The 19,994-nt window shown below is 51.9% G+C and overlaps 1 protein-coding gene and 1 pseudogene across 5 annotated transcripts in view; one reads left to right on the top strand and one right to left on the bottom strand.

Moving 5' to 3' along the window:
• The window catches only part of SLC24A4 (solute carrier family 24 member 4), a 139,711-nt gene that overhangs the window by 46,943 nt on the left and 72,774 nt on the right, over window positions 1–19,994 (bottom strand). For 4 of the 5 annotated variants that reach the window (XM_016145458.2, XM_016145462.2, XM_016145459.2 and 1 more), the window contains 7 exons: window positions 9,159–9,235; window positions 6,992–7,066; window positions 5,977–6,061; window positions 5,308–5,411; window positions 4,179–4,253; window positions 2,929–2,954; window positions 1,246–1,299 (listed from right to left, as the gene is read on the bottom strand). In XM_016145458.2, coding sequence (XP_016000944.2) covers window positions 1,246–1,299; window positions 2,929–2,954; window positions 4,179–4,253; window positions 5,308–5,411; window positions 5,977–6,061; window positions 6,992–7,066; window positions 9,159–9,235 — 496 coding nt within the window. The remainder of the gene's footprint in view (window positions 1–1,245; window positions 1,300–2,928; window positions 2,955–4,178; window positions 4,254–5,307; window positions 5,412–5,976; window positions 6,062–6,991; window positions 7,067–9,158; window positions 9,236–19,994) is intronic. The other variant, XM_016145460.2, reaches the window with a different exon arrangement.
• Window positions 4,548–4,666, top strand: LOC118600593 (annotated as a pseudogene).

The following is a 19,994-nucleotide window of genomic DNA, read 5'->3' as shown; positions in this document are numbered from 1 at the left end:
GAAAATGACCGATGCCTACTTACTGCACATCACGAGCCCCTCCTGATAAAAGTTCGGCCTGGCCTTGGGCACAGGCTTAAAGGGGGCATTACCAGGCCTGTCCTTCTCCCACACAGGCGAGTCTGGGGGAACGTGGCCCAGCACGTGGCCCACCTCACAGAGAAGACCTTCTCCATCTCGGATCCTCGGGCTATCCACCTCACTGAATGACACTCAGGTCTTTTAAGGACAATTCTGTGGTTTGAGTTTATCGCCTCTTTTTATTTGATTCACAGCCTCATAAAACAGAGTTTTTCTTTTTAACGACTCATGGAGGTATGAAGAAGGTAAAACCTGAATACGGCTCAGCTCATCCGTAGTTTTTCCTTTTGTGTGTGTTTTTTTTTTAATGTGGAAAAATATATACAACATAACATTTGCTATTTTAACGATTTTCCATTTTGACGTGCACGATTCAGTGGCATTAATTATAAGGTTGGGCAACCATCAGCACTATTTCCAAAACGCTTTCAGCATCCCGAACAACCCTGTGCCCCGCTGGTCAATTAATCATTCATTACACCCCCCTCCGAGCACCTGGCAATCTCCAATTTGCTTTTTGTTTCTGAGTTTGACCCAGGTACCTCATAGAAGTGCAATCAGACAGTATCTGTCCTTTTGCGACTGGGTCCTTTCACCCAGTATAATGTTTTCGAGGGTCATTCACGCTGGAGCATGTGACAAAATTTCTTTCCTTTTTATGGCTGATAATATTCCTCATGGGTAGTTCTGGGATGGTTCAGACCCGCCTGGCTTCTAGCGGGCCTCCAGGGTGCACAGCCCCAGACCCGGCGTCTGCATCGGCAGTACGCCGAGTGGTGAGTGGCGCCCCCTGCAGCTGGGCGGGGCGGCAGCCCTCTGAAGCCTGGAGCGGAAGGGAGGCTGCCCCGCCGCCCAGACAGCGACAAACAGGGCCCACCGTGGGGCATGGAGAAGCATGAAGCGGGGTGGGAGAGAGGTCCTGGCTCGCTCCTCGTTTTGGGAGTGGCCTCGTCCTGCACCCAGGAGCCCCGACTCCCCTGGCCGGGTGTGGAGAGCACCCCAATAACAGTGTCCGACCATGTCTCCCCTTTCTGGCAGCCCCCAGTGGGGTGCCCCCGGAAAACGGGGGCTGGCCAAAGGTGACTGAAAGGTCTGGCAGAGGTTTATTCCCTGCTGACAAAAGGCTAGACGGGATGTGAATCGAGGCGTTAAAAGGGCACTTACTTCATGATCAGAATGTAAAACACATACAAGATGATGAGCACCAGGCCTTCCCACCTCAAAGAGAGAAAGGAGACTGTGGTTAGAACGAGAGAGGCTCGCGGTGCTGAAGGCTCGCTCGACCGCTGTGGAGGCTGGAGCAGGGCAGGACGTCCTCTGGCCTTCCCCATCCCCGACGTCTGACCCTGGGCCCAGGGCCCGGGTGACAGGCATGCAGGAGAGCCACCCCGGCCCATGGCTGTCCCGCAAACTAAAGCCCTCTTGGTGACAGAGAGAGAAGGCTGAGGGTGGGGTCTTCTCAACCACAGGGGGTCTGTAGGACTCAGGCTAGTTCCCTCAGCTGCCTAGAAAAATGAAGGGCTAGGGGCCGCCGCACCCGAGGACTCAGGGAGGGGAGTAGCCTGCAGTCGTGCAGCCGTGACAGCAAGAGGTCCCATGATCACCTGAGGACTGCCAAGCGTGCAGGGGGCGGGGCCCCAAGAACCGCCTGAAGCGGGGGTGCAGGACCCCCTGGGATGAACACTGGGACAGGGTAGGACGGGGGTCTTTCTGGGACACATAGTTACTGCTGTCTTGAAGATGCAGCACCCGACCCCAAGCACGCGGGAGGACGGGGGTGGATTTTTATGACTGACCGCAGGCCTCTGAGGAGCCACACAGCTGTCATTTGTTCATTCATCTGACAAATGTGTAGTAAAGGCCTATTACATGTGACAGTTGTTTTGGGAGCTCCTCCTCTGGTAACAAGAGCCCAAGGACCAACAGAGCCACAAAGGGACTTGAAGACGATCTGAGCACCACCCCCCTACACACACCTCAAACTCCATCTACTGATGCCGGCGAGGGGCCAGCAGGGGACCAGAACCAGGTTTCTCTGAGCCCAAAGCACGAAACCACTCCTGTGAGGCCTCCCGAATATCCTCCCACAATCAGTCACACACGGCATGCAGATCCTGATTCACTGCCGCGAAGAGAACGTTTTCATGGCTTATGAACGTAAGATACGGTCATGCCCTGCAGAGCGGACGTATCGACTTTTTCTTTAAATTTTGCACCATATGCACCTTCATTAAGGAATCGGTTTCTACCTCAGTGCCGTCAAGGTGAGTCTCTATGTTTTATTCGATGCGGTTTTGTTTAATTTTGCTTTTCACAGTAAGATCTTTAATTCAGCTGGTATTGACTCTTGCATGAGGCGTGAGTGAGACAGCAGATGTGACCTTGTTCTGTGTGGATCCCTAGTTGTCCCAGCGGTGCATGAGACCCCCTCCCTGACTCACTGCTTTGTCACATCTGTCATACCCCCAGCCCAGAAACGGGCCCACTACTGGGTTCTCAGCTCCATAGTCCATACTGGCCTAAAATACTACACTTTTTTTTTTTTTAAATCATTTTAGCTTTATAATATAATTTACTATGATAGAATACAAACATATGTATAATATATTTTAGCTTTATTGCTATCTGGCAGGGTGGGAACACTAAAAGAAACAATTTTTGTCACTTTGAAAGGACAAATAAAGGCATGATTGCTTAGCATGACACTCATCTTACTTTCACAAGTTCATAGGCTAAAGTTTGTAAAAATAATTTTTAAGAAGATTCAATGAACCCGGCAAGCAAAGACTCTAACAAAAACAAACAAACAAAAAAGGAACAGCGAGACGCAAACTTTAAAAAACTTACCATACAATTTCTTCATCGTAAATGAACTGGAAGGCAAAAGAAACAAAGGGTGGGGGACACATTTATTCCCAATAACATAGACTCAGACCCCTAAGCGCCCCGAGCTGACACATCTGGGCATGTCATGTGTCCCACGGAAAGCTGGGCTCCTTCTGGGTTCACCTGTAGAAGGTGGCCTTGCCTTAGCTGCGACCTAGGTCAGCAGATGCTGCAGCCTGCAGCCCAGCACGGCGCGGGCCCCTCGGAGAGATGGCCCGCGCTTCATTCTGGCGCAGTTGCTGGGGCCAACGTGGCAGGGGCCCCGCCCTCACTGACAGAACAGAGCTGCTGCAATCAAGAATCTCAAAAACTGAAAAGACACCTATCTGTTGATCTCCCTCCCTCCCTATTTACCTACCTACCTATGGTGCCTGTGTGTACAGGAAGGAAGGGCTGTCATTTTCTCAAACACAAAGAGTATCCTCTTTGGAAATGCTGTGGGCAAAGGACCCACAGGTACCACGAAGGGAGGCCGGGGCGGTGGCGGGAATGCCATGGCTTCCTGATCGGACACCACTCTGCCCAACGACTACACCTTCATCTTCAGCATGTGACGTGGATGGATGTGGTCCAGTGGGGGAGTCCCAGGAGTGCCCCAGCCAGGGAGGTAGACGGGCTATGCCCGTCAATCTGATCCTGGAGACATGAGGGTCCCTGTACAGGATCCCAAGAGAGGCCAGACTTGGGCTGCCGTCCGGACTTGGGCCCTGTGTACCCCTCTCCCAGCTGTCATGGTGGGCAGTGACCACAAGGACTGCTTTGGGAGGCTGCTTCTGAGAGGGTCATCCTGGCTGGACATTGCTCTGAGGCTCTGAGGAAGTGGCACTCAACAGAGGGGAGCCCAGTGCCGCCACTTGGGGAACTTCGGGGATATTTATGGAGATATATTTAGTTTTTACAACCCAGTGGAGGGCTGTTGGCATTTAGAGGCAGTGACAGCCAGGGGTGTTAGCCAGCCTAGAACATGGGAAACTGTACTGTTGGAGAAGTAATTCCACATTTGGCACGAGTCTTAAACATCCTGCTAAATAGTCAAGCAAGTGACAAAAAACAAACCAACCTGAGCCTCAGTAGCAAGGGGACGGGGTCAATGAGATTGGAGTGAGTGGTCAGCACACCCCATGCCTGGGGTGCTATCGATTCTCCAGTTACAGGGACAGGGACAAAGGTGGGCAGGGTCCTGGGACTTCACGGGCAGGGGGGGAACTCACGGCAATGAGCACGATGACGGACAGGGTGTAGTACACAGAGTCTCGGCACACGGCCCACCACGTCAGACGGACCACCTGCGAGCAAAGGGCCGTCGGCTACTACTGTCTGGGAGGACGGGGTGGGCACAGCTGCTGGGGGGTCTTCCCCACCTCCCCGGGCACCGCACAGTACAGCGACACGCCCGCTCCTAGCTGCCACCGCGAACGAACCTGCCTGGCTGCTCAAGGCCACTCTGTGCTCCTCGTTATAATTGGGGAACAGAACAGAACTACGGAGTGCTCATGAAGGATGGCAAAGCTGCCCTCTGCTCCTCCAAGGCAGCGACATCGCACGTTCGCGACAGAAGCCCTGCGACAAGGCTCAGGCCAGTCTACGGCCACGCCACCCTGAACAAGCCCGATCCCGTCTGATCTCGGAAGCTAAGCAGGGCTGGGCCTGGTTAGTGCTTGGATGGGAGACCACCTAGGAAGACCAGATGCTGTAGGCATAAAAAATAAGGAATTGCAAACTGACAAGGTCCTTGCAATCTGTGAGGTCAACCAAGGGTTGCCTCATCTAAAAAAAAAAAAAAAAAAAAAAAAAGCAGCCTGAGGCCAGAGGCACTCGGTCTTCCTCCCCATGATGGAACCTTGGAACCTTCTAGTGGTAACTGGCTGTCTTCCTGTACCTCCTTTGGCCAGGCAGGGCTCACTTAATGCTCTGAAGTCAGTCAAAGAGCAAAATCCCCAGGGCCCCGAGGGCCAGGAAGATGCTGACAGGCTGTCAACGAGAGGCCAGTCACGTGTTCCCTGCTGGGGGGCCAAAGGCAGGCCCCAAATATTCTCAGAAACTAGCTCAGGGTCAGGGTCACAGGAGGTGCCTCTTAAACATTCACTGCTATCGAATGAACACGCCCCCTGGGCCTTGACGGCGAGAGAGCTGCCGCTCTTCCTGCCCTCGGACTCTCAGACCCCGGGACCACGGGAGGTGGAGGCCCGTCAGACGCCGGCTGCCCACGAGGCGGGGGCTCAGAGGTGGCAATCGACTCGCTGGAAGCCTCGGGGAGTCAGAGGCATGGCCAAGGCCGGGCCTCGGGTCTCCCCTCTGCTCTCCCTTACCTCACTTCACAAGAGGAGAGAAACCACTGACCTGCCCCGCAAATAACCCACAAACTCCGATTATACACAGGATGTTGAACACGGCAGAGCCCACGATGGTGCCAACCCCGACGTCTCCGTGGGTGATGAACACGCCTGCAAAGGAAAAGGCACAATTCCTCACGTGCAAGGCCCGGCTGGCCGGTCCTCAGGCCCAGGCTGGCTGAGAGCCACGCATCCCCCTGACCCCGCCCCACCCGCACACGCCAACACGCGTTCTATCAGACAGAGCTCCCGAGGTGCTGTGACACCCCAGAACGAGGGGGGCAGGCGTGCCCGCGGGGACCAGCTACCCCGATCCTCCCAGGTGTTTGGGGTAGCTTTATAGTAACATATAAGTCACGTGCCACAAATCACACCTGTTGAAAGTACCAATTCGGTATTTTGCGGTATAGTCACAGAATTGTGCAACTGTCGCCACAATCTAAATTTTAGAACGCTTCCATCATCCCCTGGGAGAAACGCTACCCCTGTCCGCTCCCCCACCCCGCCCCTTCGCGGTTCTGCCCCGGGGAACCACGAACGCACTTCCTGTCTCTCTGACTCCCCATTTCACTGATGAGAACATGGAGGCTCAGCGCTGACAAATGCCTTCGCAGGTCAGGGCACCAAGCCTGGGCTCTCTCCAGGTCGTGTGTCCTGGGCTGGTAGGGTTTCTTACCGATCACAGAGGCAAACAGCTCGGGGGTCGAGCTTCCGGCAGCCATAAAGGTGGCTCCTGCCACATCTTCGCTCAGATGGAGTTTCTGAAACAGAAGTGACCACAGGTCCTCAGGCTGTGACATGGGGGCAGTGGACATGCTAACTGGACACACACACCCCTCAGCCACTCTGCTGGACCCTTGTCCCAGAATCCCGCCCCCTCTACCATCGGGAGATGAGCTCGTGGCTTGATCTGAGCGGCGGATGGGGAGGTCAGGGCAAGTGTTGGTGTCCTTTTGCCTGGTCACTCACTGTTCCAAGGACCCAAGTCAAAAGCAGCCAGTTCCTGCTCTCTGCTCCGCTGTGGGGTAAAGTAGCACCGAAGTGCCTGCCCCTAACAATCTGTGTTCCCAGCTACAAATGTCACAGCAACAACCTGGCCTCAAAAAGCTGGGCGATTTCACGGGAGTGAAGCGTGGCAAAGCCCTGAGCAGTCTGCACACAGCAGGTGCTGAAAACAGAGGGAGTTTTCCTTCGTTGGTTCGAAGCCAAGAGTAGGGCAGAGTAGAGAAAGACTGGGGTCTTGTGTATGGGGAGAAAAATGAAAAGAAAGTGAAAACTTAAAATCATTAAAAGGTGAAAATGTCAGCCTGCAAAGGCTGGGACAAAGGGCATTCCTTGCCACTGCAGCTCAGCGTCCTCCCCGGAGACTCAGACCCCCACCTGGTGCCTGCCTCCTGCACCTGGTTATGGTGAATGCTCCCTAACTAACAGGTTCGGCTTAATTGTCCCGACAGCCTTCTGTGAACCAATTTCTTCTGCCAAGTCTGGGAGAGGACGCCACCCACCAACTCTGATCTGGGGGTTTCGGAGTGAGGGTTTGGTGTGGCGACACTAAGTGCTTGACCTGATTGTCTTCGCCACCAGAGTGCTCCCCAGCTGTCCTCGGCCTGGCACTGACATGCCATGTGTCCTCGATCCCCCTCAGTCCCCTCCGAGGCTTCCCCAAGGGACCCCGAGTCCCTCCCACATACCTCGCAGATCTTCTCCAGGGATGGAACAAAGAAGTCATCGCAGACTATGGCCAGGGCGTAGAACATGTACAGAGCCTGCAAAGGAGAGGGAGGCAGAGAGCATCAGCGAGGGTGCTAGAGGCATTCGAGACCAGCCGGGACACGGGTACAGGCAGAACAAAGCAAGAGTGAGGTCGGAGATGAAGAATGTGAGGAGGCCGGAGGAAGAGGCAGAGACCAGGACCCATGGAAAAGAGATGGGATTCGACGCTAAGCGCTGGGAGAAGCCACTCCTTTCCTCAATGAAAAAGTGGTATGGACGCCCTGCTTGCCAAAGACGAAGAGGCTGGGGTGCTTCACCCCAAACAGTGTGATGCTCTGATAATCTCACAATTAGTTATCAGTAAATAAAACGGAAGATACATTAGCTGTGGCGGAGGCTTCCGGGGCAGGTATCCTGCTGCAATCCAGGCATGGCTGTTTCTGGGTTTGATCATCTTTTGGGGGGAAGCAAAAATAAATAAATATTGGGGGTGAGGGTAAATGGGAGAGAGTGAGGTGGGAGAGACCCTTCCGCAAATCTCAGGATTCTGAATTGAATTCACAACCCCAGAAGTTGCCCCCCCCGCCCCCCATATCACTTCCCAGGCAAAGGGTGTTCTGTGAGGCCAAAGCCTCCGGCTGTCTGACGCCCCTGAAACCCTGGGGAGACGAGGGTGGGGCAAGATTGGGCTAAAGACTCCCAGATTCCCGTCGCTTGGACTGGGAAGGTGTCCGAAGCCTCCTAAATCAAAGCTAGTCTCCTCTTGCTCTGAAGGGTCACCAAACTATTTCTTAAAGGGTCAGACAGTATTCCTGGCCTCGCAGGCCCCACGGTCCTTGTCACAACAACTCTGCTGCTGTGGGAGACCAGCCGTGGATGGGTGCGCCCATGTTGCAATAAAACTTTATTTATAAAAGCAGGAGGTGGGCTGGATTGGGCCCTCCAGCCACAGTCTGGTGAACCCTGCTCTAAAGGGTTCCTGCGAAATTCCTGAGGTGCTCGCAAGTCCAGAAAAAAAAGGTTTTGTCTCAGCCCTTTCACGACTCCTATGAAGCACAGTGACAGAACGACTGAACTAATCTGCCAACCCCGCACCCTCTTAGTGAAAGAGGGGTGCATGAGAGACCAGAGACACCAGGAAGGTGATAACTCGATGACAGAAATACATTCGAAATGCGCCTTTAATCTCCATTCTAACCTTTCATTTCGCTAATGATTTATCTTGTTAATTAAACCTTCACTCATTCATGATTCACTGGTGGCTACTGTTCGTACGAGAATCCCAGCTTTCGTTTTCTTAATTATCTCTCTCAAAGGCTAATACTCGGTTGGGTTTAAATATATAAGTAGATAATGCTGGAAGGTTGGGAATCTGATCAGAAGGGACATTTCCTGCGGTCGATCCAAAGGGGACGAGGTAACCGTGACTACCGCTAAGTCCCCCAACAGGGCTGGCAAACTTCTTCCGCCAAGGGACAGGCAGCAACTGTGTTCGGATTTGTGGACCACGCAGTCTCCGTCACGACGACGCAGCTCTGCGCTCCATACAACTATATCTGCACACTGCGGCTGCAGGCTGCAGGCTGCCTGCCCTGCCGGGGAAGAGCCGCTTTTCTGTGTAATTCCTTTTTTGAATTGCTACTTAAACGCCACCATTTGCCATCAAGGCCCATTGAAAAGGAGAGGAAAGTTTGAGGTGCGCACCGAAGTTTTAAACTATAATTACGTCGAGGTGATAAAATGGGGGGGTGGGGGGCTCGTGGGAATCATGACAACAAGCGCACACAGACAGAGCGCTTCCTAAGTGCCATGTGATGTCCGATGCGCCTTGCCCACGTTCATTCATGCTTGCACAGCTGGGAAAGACGCGACCCCTCCCATTTCATAAGCGCAGAAAATGGGACACCAGGAGTCTTCGATTCTTATCTTGACTCCGGGGCTACTCGCTGTGTGACACTGAGCAAGTCGCCTAGCATCCTTAAGGCTTTGTTTCTTCGTGGGTAAAATGAGTCCAGGATCTGTCCCCCCGCAAGGGCGCTCGTGCGGGCTGTGCGTGATGCCTGACACGCTATGGCTCTGCCACGCTCTGCACACCCGCTTCCCCTGCCTGGCGTTCACGGACAAACCACTGCAGGGGCCACTTACACCGAGGATATGCAGCAGGACGGCTCCGTGCTGTCGCTCCTTATTGGAGAACAGGTCCGTGGGGAACTCGTGAATTGCTGGAAGACAGGAGGACATGGCAGAGTGTTAGTTGACGATGTGGGGAGAGTCTCAGGGGTCGGTCTCGGAGCTGGACTCGACGCGGAGGGCGAGCACGGGAGGGGATGAGGGCTCAGAGCATCGGGTTCTTGTCCTTTTATCCCCCGGACCCCCTCGGGCCCGCTCAGGGGCCAGGTGTGCTTCTGCTGGCATCTCAGGTCACCGAGGGCCACGTCTTAGGTCCTCCTTTGGCCCCAGCCATGCCCCTGCCACGGCGGGCCCCACCACTCCTGCTAGAGAATCACATCGTCTGGGATGGCGGGCGGCCTGGGAGGTGCAGAGCCCGCTGCCCTGGAAATCAAAGTCTCGGGGTTCGGGTGCCATCCCTGTTGCAACCCCTCCCAAGTGGTCTGAGCAACATGTCTGCCTTTCGGGCCTTATAATACTCTGAGTAATGGAGGGATGATTCCTTCTCACCCCCCTCCGTTCAGACGACCAATGGATAACCACTTTGTGAATGTCATTTCTGCAGGTCCCCCTCAGACACCCTCACACCCCCACATCCTCTTCACTGGTCCTCATTATGTCAGCTAGACCAGAAGCTTCTGGAAGACAGGGATCCGCATTAACAAAAACAGCAAGCTATATCATCTTGTCCCATAAAAATGCTTTCGTTGCCCTTGTAAACCCCTTAAATACCTAGAATGACACCTGGTTCATGGTGGGGGCCTAGCAAACGCTTGTTAAATAAACTCCCAGGACAAAAATCCCTTCTCTGTAAATGTAATTTGGCCCTAAACTCTGAAAGTGATTGTCTCTCCCTTATATGGAAACTTTTCTGTTTTTTAAGATTAGATTCTCCCCATAAGACATAGAAAAGATTAGTTCCCCAGACACCCAGAAAATGCTCCCGCTTTAAAACAAGCAACGTTTAATATAGGTTCTTTCACTTCTCTGGGTTTTTTTTTTCTTCCTGTAATCAAACTTCTTTAATAGAATTGCTGTCAGCTCAAGGGCATGGATCGACTTCAAGGTTTGTCAGCTCAGAGATGGAGAATTATAGAGGGAGAGACTCGGCATTCCTGTGGCCAGGATCTCGTTTCCAGGAGAAATGCAACTGTCTGGGATATTTCAGTGCAGAGCAACAGACATTTCTGCCATGAAAATTCGAAGCAGTTCCTGATTCTCCAAACCAGCGTTTTGCGAGCTGGTGACCTATCCAATCTGGGGAATTTTTTTGAAAATTAGAATAAAGTAGTGCCCTTCTGCTGTAAAGACATATCATCTGGCTTCCAGCAGGGAGGGGGTGTGGATTCTAAATGGTTTCGTCCTTGGTAGGGACAAGCTTCTACTTCCGCCACAGCACCTAGCTTTGCAAACCCCATGCATATGATGGAGGCCACAGAGGGGAGCAAATGCCAGCCATCGCCCTCATTCTGCCAGCAAAGACGGTGAGTAACCAGCAGAGCTACCAGCTGTCAATGACCCAGTGCTCTCTATACCCACCCAAGTCTTCCAGATACATCCTGAGCCCGTGAGGCAGGCACTGCAGCTGCAGATGTCTCTGCTTTCTAGATGGGGCTCAGAGTGGGTAGTGACCAGCCCAAGGACTCCAGCCACATGAACCAGGACTCACAGGGGGATGCCGCGTTCTTCTCCAGGGTTAGGGGCTGCCCCTAACAATGGAAACCACCCTGCATCGGGACATGGAAGACCTGGATTGGGGTCCTGGCTCAACTTCCCATGAGCTTGTGGGACCCTGGCTGAGTCATTTAATTTTTCTGTCCCCCTATTTTTTCGGCTGCCATCTATGGCCACGCAAGGTAATGAAATAGTCACCATTACGAGGTATGGCATGCCCTGGCACAGATAGCAAAGGCTCAAACAGGCAGATGGCCACCCTGCCCTTCCCGGCAGGCAGATGGCCACCTGCCCTTCCCAGCTGGCAGCTGGGACTAATCCAGTCCCCAGTTCAGGGGTCAAATCCGCTAGAAACTGGTATACGAAGACACAGAGCACATGCAGGAGGCACTCTGCCCCTCCCAGCAACTCTGGACTGCAGACAGCCTAGGCAGCTGCTCCTGGCACTCTCTAAAGCAGCGGATGACTCAGGTTTCGGGAAGTGCCTCTGCCCTTTGTTTATTACCCTCGTGACCTTGGCACGTTCCTTGGCACCTCATGACTGTTACCTCACCTATTAACAGGGATCCTATAGAACCTGCTGGCCAGGCTGCTGTAAGGATTAAATGAGACAGATAATGTATGCATGGCGCTTAGCCAGTTAGCTGCTGTCATGTGAGGACCTTAACTTACAGACTCCTCCCTTGATAGGAGTTCTGTCTGGCCTGTTCCAGAGAATGAGCCCCAGTTTGCGAAAGCAAAAGAGAAGACAAAGCCAGTTTAGTGGGGAAAAGAGTGAGTGAGGTGAGATGGACCACGTTACCATCTCTGTGCCCAGGCACTTTAAGCCCGGCTTCCTGAGAAATCCTTCTCCTCTCATGGACTAGCTGGGATCAGGAGCCCTGGGCCACGTTCAAGGGCATGATGCTTACATGTCTGAGAGGGGATAAGCCTGCCCTGTCTGCTCAAATCCCCACCAGGGACAAGGAGAAATCAACAGGGCATGCACACTGCAGCTTTCGAGGTCAGGCCTAAGCCTTTAAGCCGCAGAAATCCTGGGGTGGTGGGTATGGGCAGAGGGAAGAGATGTGTCTGCAGGTGGAGCCCAGCTCAGGAAACCAGGGATCCCAGCACCCTCCAAACCCTGGGGTGAGAGTGGGGGAGCCGGGGGCAGGAGGAGGGGAGGGGAGGCTGACAACCACCAGCAGCCACTCCCCGCTCCCATCTTAGAATTCTTTCCTCTGGACCTCAGTGCCCAAAACTGGCTTCTCCATCACTCTGGGTTCTGGACACAGCCCTCTCCTCAAACCCAGATGTCTGTCTCCTTCTGGTCCATCCACACTCCACCGTATGCCGGGCTGGGGAGCGGGGATCTTTCCTGCCACTTGCCTTCCTGAACAGCTGAGGGGAAACCACAGATCCCTGGGGAGGAAAGCATCTGCAACAGCCCTGCCCCAACATCAGCTACCAAGTTTTCTAACACCCCATAAACAAGACCCCTAGGTGCACTTGATCTCTTTTGTCAACACACAAAGTCACGTGGGTGACACCATTGTTTCGGAAACCCTCAGTGTTGCCTTTTCAAGGCTCTTCACTTTGACCAAAATTGCCGCTAGTTCTCCAAATGCATTAATTTGTTCAACAAGTCTTTGCTGAGCGCCCATGCAGTAGGTATTGGACTCTCTTGGGGAACAGCAGGCGAGAGCCTGATGCATCCAGGAGCATCCTGGAGCCTGGCAGCTCCTCATCGTGGAGGGTGATTTGACTTTCAGAGAAACCGAAAGTTATTCAGCAAGTGGTAGGTTACCAGGACGGCGAATACTCTGATTCTGAAAGATTACAAGTCAATACATTTTTTTTTTTTTTTTGAGCATTTACTAGGCTCCGGGCACTGAGCTAGGTGCTCGGCTTCGTAGACGTGTCCTTAAGGGGCTGGTAGGGGAGACAGACAGGTACACAGATGATTAGGAGCCAGTGAGAAGCTTGCTGTGCTGGTGAGGCGTGAACAAAGCCGGGGTTACTGACCCGGGGGAGGAGGGGCGGGCAGCAAGCCCACGGGGAGAGTGCCGCCCATGTCAAGGTTTGAAAGCTGCGTTACTATCTTTTCAAGCCCTTTAATCTGGTATATCAATCATGAGAGGGTCCTTATTCCCATTTTACTGGTGAGGAAATAGAGGCTCCGAGAGGCTCAAGGATTCGCCTACAGACACACAACCACGGTCTGGAACAGGTGAGAGAGGAGCCAGGTTGGGAGCCCAACCAACGCCAGGCTCTTCTCATCTGAGCATTTTACCGGCAACAGGCACAGATCTCGGGGCTAAGGCCCCCAGGATCCAAGGAGCAGGTTCTGTATTCCTGCAAGTTCTAAGGGCCATGGCAAGAAGTCATGCTCTTGAAAGGAGGAATGCACACTGTATCTCGTAGGTCAATTCTGCATGTGGCCCGGGACCCACCCAAGCAGAAGTCTAGGCCAGGGGTACGCAATCCCAGGGGTACCCAATCCCAATACCGGTCCGTGATCTGTTAGGAACCGGGCCACACAGCAGGAGGTGAGCGGCCGACCAGAGAGCGAAGCTTCATCTGTATCTGCAGCCGCTCCCCAGCGCTAGCATCACCGCCTCAGCTCCACCTCACATCATCAGGCATTAGATTCTCACAGGAGCACCGGTCCCTGGTGCTGAAAAGGTTGGAGACCACTGGTCTAGGCCACTATTTCATGGATTGAGAGGAACCTGTCACTCATCTTCCTTGGCTTCTTTGAAATGCTTAATAAAACTGACCGCTTCCTATTTGTGCATGAACATATGTATGAATGAATGAGTGAATGAATGTATCATCTCTCTCTCCATTCAATCACCCATCTATCTTACAAACAGTAAAAGTCATTCTTTGTGGTGTGTAGTTCTAAGGGTATGAGAAATGCAGAGTTGTGTATCCACCATCGCACCCCTGAGACAGTATCGGAGGTTCTGCCAATCTAGGAAATTCAGAGGCAGAAAAGAGGCAGGTGTTCGCTAGCAACCCAGGTCATAGAGACCTAAGTGTTGAGAGGCTCTCCTGGCAATAGCGTCTACATCCTTGCTCCCATATAGGATGTTTTTTAATTTGATCATCCCATTTTCAACTCCTGCCCCTTTAGCCCTTCCTTCAACTTTGCAAGTACCCAATTCCCTGAATTAGATTCCTTTCTGTTTAGAATACTGAGAATGGCTTCTATTCCCTGCACTAAATGTTGATACCCTCTGCCCCTTTTAGCCAATCCTCCACAGAGTCCTGGCAATCCTATTTCCTAAACAGCACTCGAGTCCATCCACCTCTCCATTTCCCCCACCAGCATCATCTGTCACTGGACCACGGCACCCGCCTCCTACCTGGCCTCCCAAGTCCCTTCTCAGTCTGCTCCTCCTCATTTTCCACATGGCAGCCAGACCAGATTTTCCACCTACACTTATGGTTTAAATGGCTTTCAATTACCCTTAGAAAAATGCCCCAGACCCTGTTGGCGAGGCCTTCAAGGCCCCACATGGTCTGGAGTCACATGAGCTCCCCTGTGTGCACGCAGCCTCGTCATGTCACCTTTCCTACCATACTCACTCTGCTCTGGCTGCACCGGTCAAGCCTGTGAGCTGCCAGGTCCTGGCACAAGGCAGGTGTTCAGGAAACGCCTTGTTGAGTGAATGAGTATCTGGCCTTCCACCTCCCTTCTGCTGCCAACCTAGGAGCCACTAGAATGAGCTCTCTGCAGAAGAATGTCCAGGATCCAGGAGATCGTCTGACTGGTCTTGCTTCTGCAGCTCCAAGCTTCCCCAACGACAGCTCGTATGCTGACCCATGACCCTTCCCAGATGGAAGTGTTTGACGGAGACACGCTTCCATTAGATGCTGATCTTTCTTAAACCTTTCGATTAGCTGACGCTCTTCGGGGAATATAAACTATGAATTGAATTTTTCGAAAAGGAAAAAATTGCCTCAAAACATGCCATTCTCTTTGCTTTCTACCCTTGTTAAAAATAACCCCACATTCTAAGCTCTGACATTTATTCTGAAACTCTGAGAGTTAGGCTGGAAGGCTGGGAAGTAATTTGAATAACTTCAAATTTCCATCATTTTCATTTATGTGTTTTAGAAGCGACCCAAGGGCTAGAAACAAAAAGCAAAAACAAAAACAAAAAAACAAAACATGATTTTTCCCAAGTCTGTGGTTTAAAATAACTTAGGTAAGAATGTCATACCTTTCATAGGCAACAGTTGGAATGTCTATGTTTTTTATACCACCTCCCTCATGTCTCAAAGAAGAGTAAAAATAATTAGATTAAACCACTGACTTAATCAGCATGAAAAGGAGTTTAAAATTCTCTTTTAGTAGTTTCCAAAAAAGATTAAGCAGCACGAAAAATAAAAGTACGCCTGGAAGACCCAGCAGAAGAACTGCTCTCTCCAGGAGCAAGCGCCATGAAATTTTCTGGCTGGAGGAGGCTCCAGATGTCACATGGTCCACCTGCGCTCCACCCAGGAGGGAACACGGGCTCGCCGAAACCACGGGGGCAACATCCCCTGAGCCACCCTCGCCATCCCACCTCTGTTCCTGCCCTGATGCTGAGCATCCCTGTCCCACCCGCCGAGAACCACCGGCCACCCCGTTTTCAATGGAAGAAAGAACACTGGAGTCTAGAGAGGCCAAGGGCTTTACTCAGTTAGCAACAGAATAATAAGAGCCTGAACATCCAAACACGCGATGGCCGGACCACACAGGACGACGAAACTCTGACCCGCGACCTCTGCAGCAGCAGCCAGTCCAGGGAGCCCAAACATGACTGGCCCGGATGGTCCAGACATGGTCCGGGAGGGACAGCTTCCCAACTGTTCGTCCCCACTTCTGGTTCAAGACCAGCCAGAGGTAGCTAAATATACTCCTTATAATGGCTTGAACAGTGTCCCCTCCCAAATTTGTGTCCACCAGGAACCTTGGAATATGACTTTATTCAGAAACGAGGTATATTAGTTGGCTCGGGCTGCCGTCGTAAAACAATGCAGACTGGGCGGGGGCATAAACAACAGACATTTATTTCCTCACAGTTCTGGAGGCTGGAAGTCCAAGATCAAGTTGCCGGCAGGGGTGGTTTCTGGCGAGGACTCTCCTTGGGCTTGCAGATGGCTGCCTTCTGTCTGTGGCCTCATGTGGCCTTTCCTCCGTGTGCACACGCTTCCGGTGTCTCTTCCTCTTCTTATAATGACACCAGTCCTATCAGATTCGGGCCCCTCTCTTATGACCTCGTTTAACCTTAATTATCTCCCGAAAGGCACGATCTCTAAGTGCTGTCACTGTGGGGGTTAGGGCTTCAAACACATGCATTTTCAGGGGACACGATTCAGTCTATAACGTAAGGACTTTGAAGATATAATTAGTTGAGATAAAATAAAGTCATACTGGATTAGGGTGGTCTCTAAATCCAGTAACGGGTGTCCCCGTAAGAAGAAGAGAGGATACACAGAGAAGAAGTCCATGTGATGACAATGTAGAGGTTGGAGTGATGTAAGTACAAGCCAAGGACGGCCAAGGACCACAGGCAACCACCAGAAGCTAGGACAGAGACGAAAAACAGCTACTCCTCAGAGCCTCCAGCGGGGACCGACCTTGCCAATACCACGATCTCAGACTTCCAGCCTCTAGACTATGAGAGAATAAAGTTCTGTTGCTTGAAGTCATCCCATTTGTCGTAATTTGCTACAGCGGTTCAAGGAAACTAATACGTTCCCCAAACCAAGGACATAAAATGCCCCGCTTCTAAGTAAACGAGCCTCCAGCTTCCCCAGCCCAACAACCGCCCATCCCGAAAGACCTGAGGCCTCCTTTTTTTTTTTTTTTCCACTATAAAGCTCCCACTTGCCTGCCTTTGAGTCTCTGCCAAACACAAGAGTTGGTGGCCCACGCCCTTACCATAGTAAACTCTGAATAAGTACTGAGGATTTGTTCTCGTTTGGGAGGTTCTGTCTACGAGTCTCTCTCTAACACTAGGTGGAGCGCTCTCAGAGTGCTTTGGGGACAGTTTGGTCATCTGTCTTGCTCCCACCTCTATGAGCCGACATCCAGCTAGACGATTAAGAATAACGCACGTAACATTTCTGAAGTGAGTGAGTAACTGAGATTCCTGTCTACGTCACACAAACCAAACTCTGAGCCCATGGGTGCCACACGCGGCTACCGAGTTATCAAAAGCACAGTGATAATGAAGACAAACCATTTCTATTAGGAAAAATGGGCACAACTTTTCTTAGCATGGTATGTTTTACATATAAAAAATAAATAGTGAGTATACGTACAGGGCTTACTATGGGCCAAGCATTCTAAGTACCTTACACGCAGTGTTTCATTTAATCCTTGCGATAAGCCTAGGAAATATCATTAGCCCCATTTTACAGATGGGCAAACTAGGGCACACGAAGGTTAAGAAAGTTGTTAAGTCACACAGCAAGTCAGCGGCAGACCCAAGACTCACAGCTGGGTTAACTCACTCGACATAGCACTTGACCGTGTACCAAAAGCCAGAAAATGTTTCTTCTCTTCGACACGGCGATTCATCATTGGTATTTGTCCTAAGGGTGTCTTGTCATTCAAAATATGGTGGTGGTGGTGGGTGGGGGCACATCTCCCCTTTGATGTCTTCGCAGGACCATCCTCCCTCCTCGAAAATTGCAAAAACTGAGGTATCCTGAAGAAATTCTGCCTCAAGACGGCAGCCTCAGCTCCTGCAGGAGAGTTCCCAGCCTGCCAGCCCGCCCTACAGATTTCAGACTTGCTAGCTTCATAATCATATGAACTCATTCCTTGAAATAAATCTCTTAAGGATATATACATATATGTCTCTTTCTCTCTCTATGCACATAGATAGACTGCGTGTGTGTGTGTGTGTACCTGTGTGTATCACCTATTGGTTCTGATTCTCCGGAGAACCCTGATGCCCTGGATTTTGGCAAACTGGGATTGGGGTGTGAAGACTAAAGAGCCATTCCTGCTCCCCAATGAAGCAGAACCAAGAAGCCAGGCTGGCAGCGGGACCTGACAGGCTGCTGTCACCCCGATTCCCCACAGCTGTGAGCTGGGTCATCCTCTCCACACTCTTAGGTCCTACCCTGCCTGCCACATCCCCTCCGCCCCCGGGATTCCCTGTTTGTTTGGCCATCCTCCTTGGCACAATCCTGCCTCTCTTCCCAGGTCTAGTCCCCTGCTGGTCCCCCGAATGACCTCACGGCAAGACGTCTGGGGCCAGGACTCCATGTGAACGGAGGCTGGATTCTGCGTGAACAGAGGCTGGACTCCGCATGAATGGGGTCTGAACTCCGCGGCTGTCTCCGCAGAGTCCCGCTGAGGGCCTCCAGGAAAGCACAAACAAGCCAGCGTTCACAAAGCTGCCCGCACATCAGTCTCTCGATGAGCGCTGGCAAGTACGTGGTTCCTGCAAACACACTTCTCACGGGACCACCTCGCCGTTCTAGTCCACTAGGGTGAAGCAAGATTATAGTTAGAAAGGAGGAAATGGGCAGGCTTAATGGATTTCCAGGCGTGTCACATTAAATAGTCATCGAATGACTGGCGGTTGTAATTTGGACATACGACCCCTCTTTCCTAAGCTCTCGGAACAAAGAAGTCTGTCTAATTCTGTTGACGTTCTAGGCTTATTCTCATCCTTGGCTTCGGTCAAAAACATTCCTGACAGACTCACTGACTTTCCTGTGTGAGCTTGTGGAAAATGACGGCTCCTCTACTTCCACAAAGCATTGTGAGGTTTGAGGGGGGTTTTTAGCTGGTTATAAACAGGAAATTCATCGAATCGTAGGACAAAATGTAAGGTGAACCACATTCGTTCGTTGAACCTTCACCTGTGGCCTTTTCTCCCCTTCGATGTCTTCGCAGGACTGTCCTCCCTCCTCGAAAACATTAACAAAATTCATCGTCACGAGGCAATGAAGAACAGAACAACGCACCCTGGACTGGGAGCCCAGGACGGCCAGTTGTGGCCTCAGTCCCGCACTAGCGGTAATTCCAACGGCCAGCCTCAGTTTCCTCCGGGGGGGGGGGGGGATCAGGCTGACATCTGGCCACAGCAGTTCCCCAGCCCACTTTCATTCTTTCCTTCCCAGCCAGCCTCTCTCTGTCTCTACGCACCGGCCCAATCCTCTGAGCTCTTCAAGTACACTGTACCTCGTATTTAGTTTAAAATGGCAACACTACAAAAGTCACCGACCTTTCTCACTTCGCACCCTGCCGTGCTCCGATGTGTGTGTGTGCGCGCGCACACACACACCAAGCACTTTCACTTCCCACTAGGAATGGTGGGCGTTTCTCTCTGTGTCCACATAGTTCAAGGCTTAGAATTTAAATTTAACTGCATCTCCTGCTATGTACGAGCCTATTCTGGGCCATAGCATGAAAGGCAAGGGCCTCAAGCTTCCGAGGTTGACTGCCCACCATGGAAAGGAGCCGTCCAGGACTCTGGGCCAGAACGTGGACTACAACCAGCCTGTTTCCAGGGACGGCCTGGCGGAGGAATGTGTCAGCAACACTTCTGAGCTCTGGCTCCAAAGCCATCAGCTTTGGAGAATGATCAGGAAGCAACTCATAAAAAGATCAATGGAAAAGGACAATGCCAGCCCTTCCTCAGGACCATTCCACACAAGGCCAAGTCCCCGCAGAGGTGTGTTACCTTAGAGGCGGCCACCGAACTTTTTCCAACGAGAGGTAAATCATCACCTTTCCACAGAATCTAATACAGTCCTCCCGTGTGCACAGGCGCACTCAAAGGTAGAGTCAACGTGCGAGATGATGAACAAACATCTGCTCAAGGGTGAAAAAGTGGCCAGAGTCCATGGTGACTTCTCCACAAGCAGAGAATGTCTTCTAATATTTCCTGGGTCTAGAGCTGGGGTAATAACGTGTGGTCCGTGAACGATCCGTTACCCGTTGTGACAGAAGACAGTGATACTGAGCATTTAAACACTTTGTACAGTATGACACCGTGGCGACCTAGTACGTGATACTTTTCTAGTGATTCATCCTTCCGGTATGTTACAAGAGCACTGGTTGAATAAACAAGGCTTTCACCACAGCGTGTGAGAAGCAGACATGTGTGGAAGTGCCTCTCAACCGCGGGGCAGCTGCGT

Source organism: Rousettus aegyptiacus, unplaced genomic scaffold (assembly GCF_014176215.1).
Source record: "Rousettus aegyptiacus isolate mRouAeg1 unplaced genomic scaffold, mRouAeg1.p scaffold_m13_p_3, whole genome shotgun sequence".
NCBI lineage: Eukaryota > Metazoa > Chordata > Mammalia > Chiroptera > Pteropodidae > Rousettus > Rousettus aegyptiacus.
The sequence above is the reverse complement of the archived record's forward strand: the minus strand, read 5'-3'. Positions and strand labels throughout refer to the sequence as shown.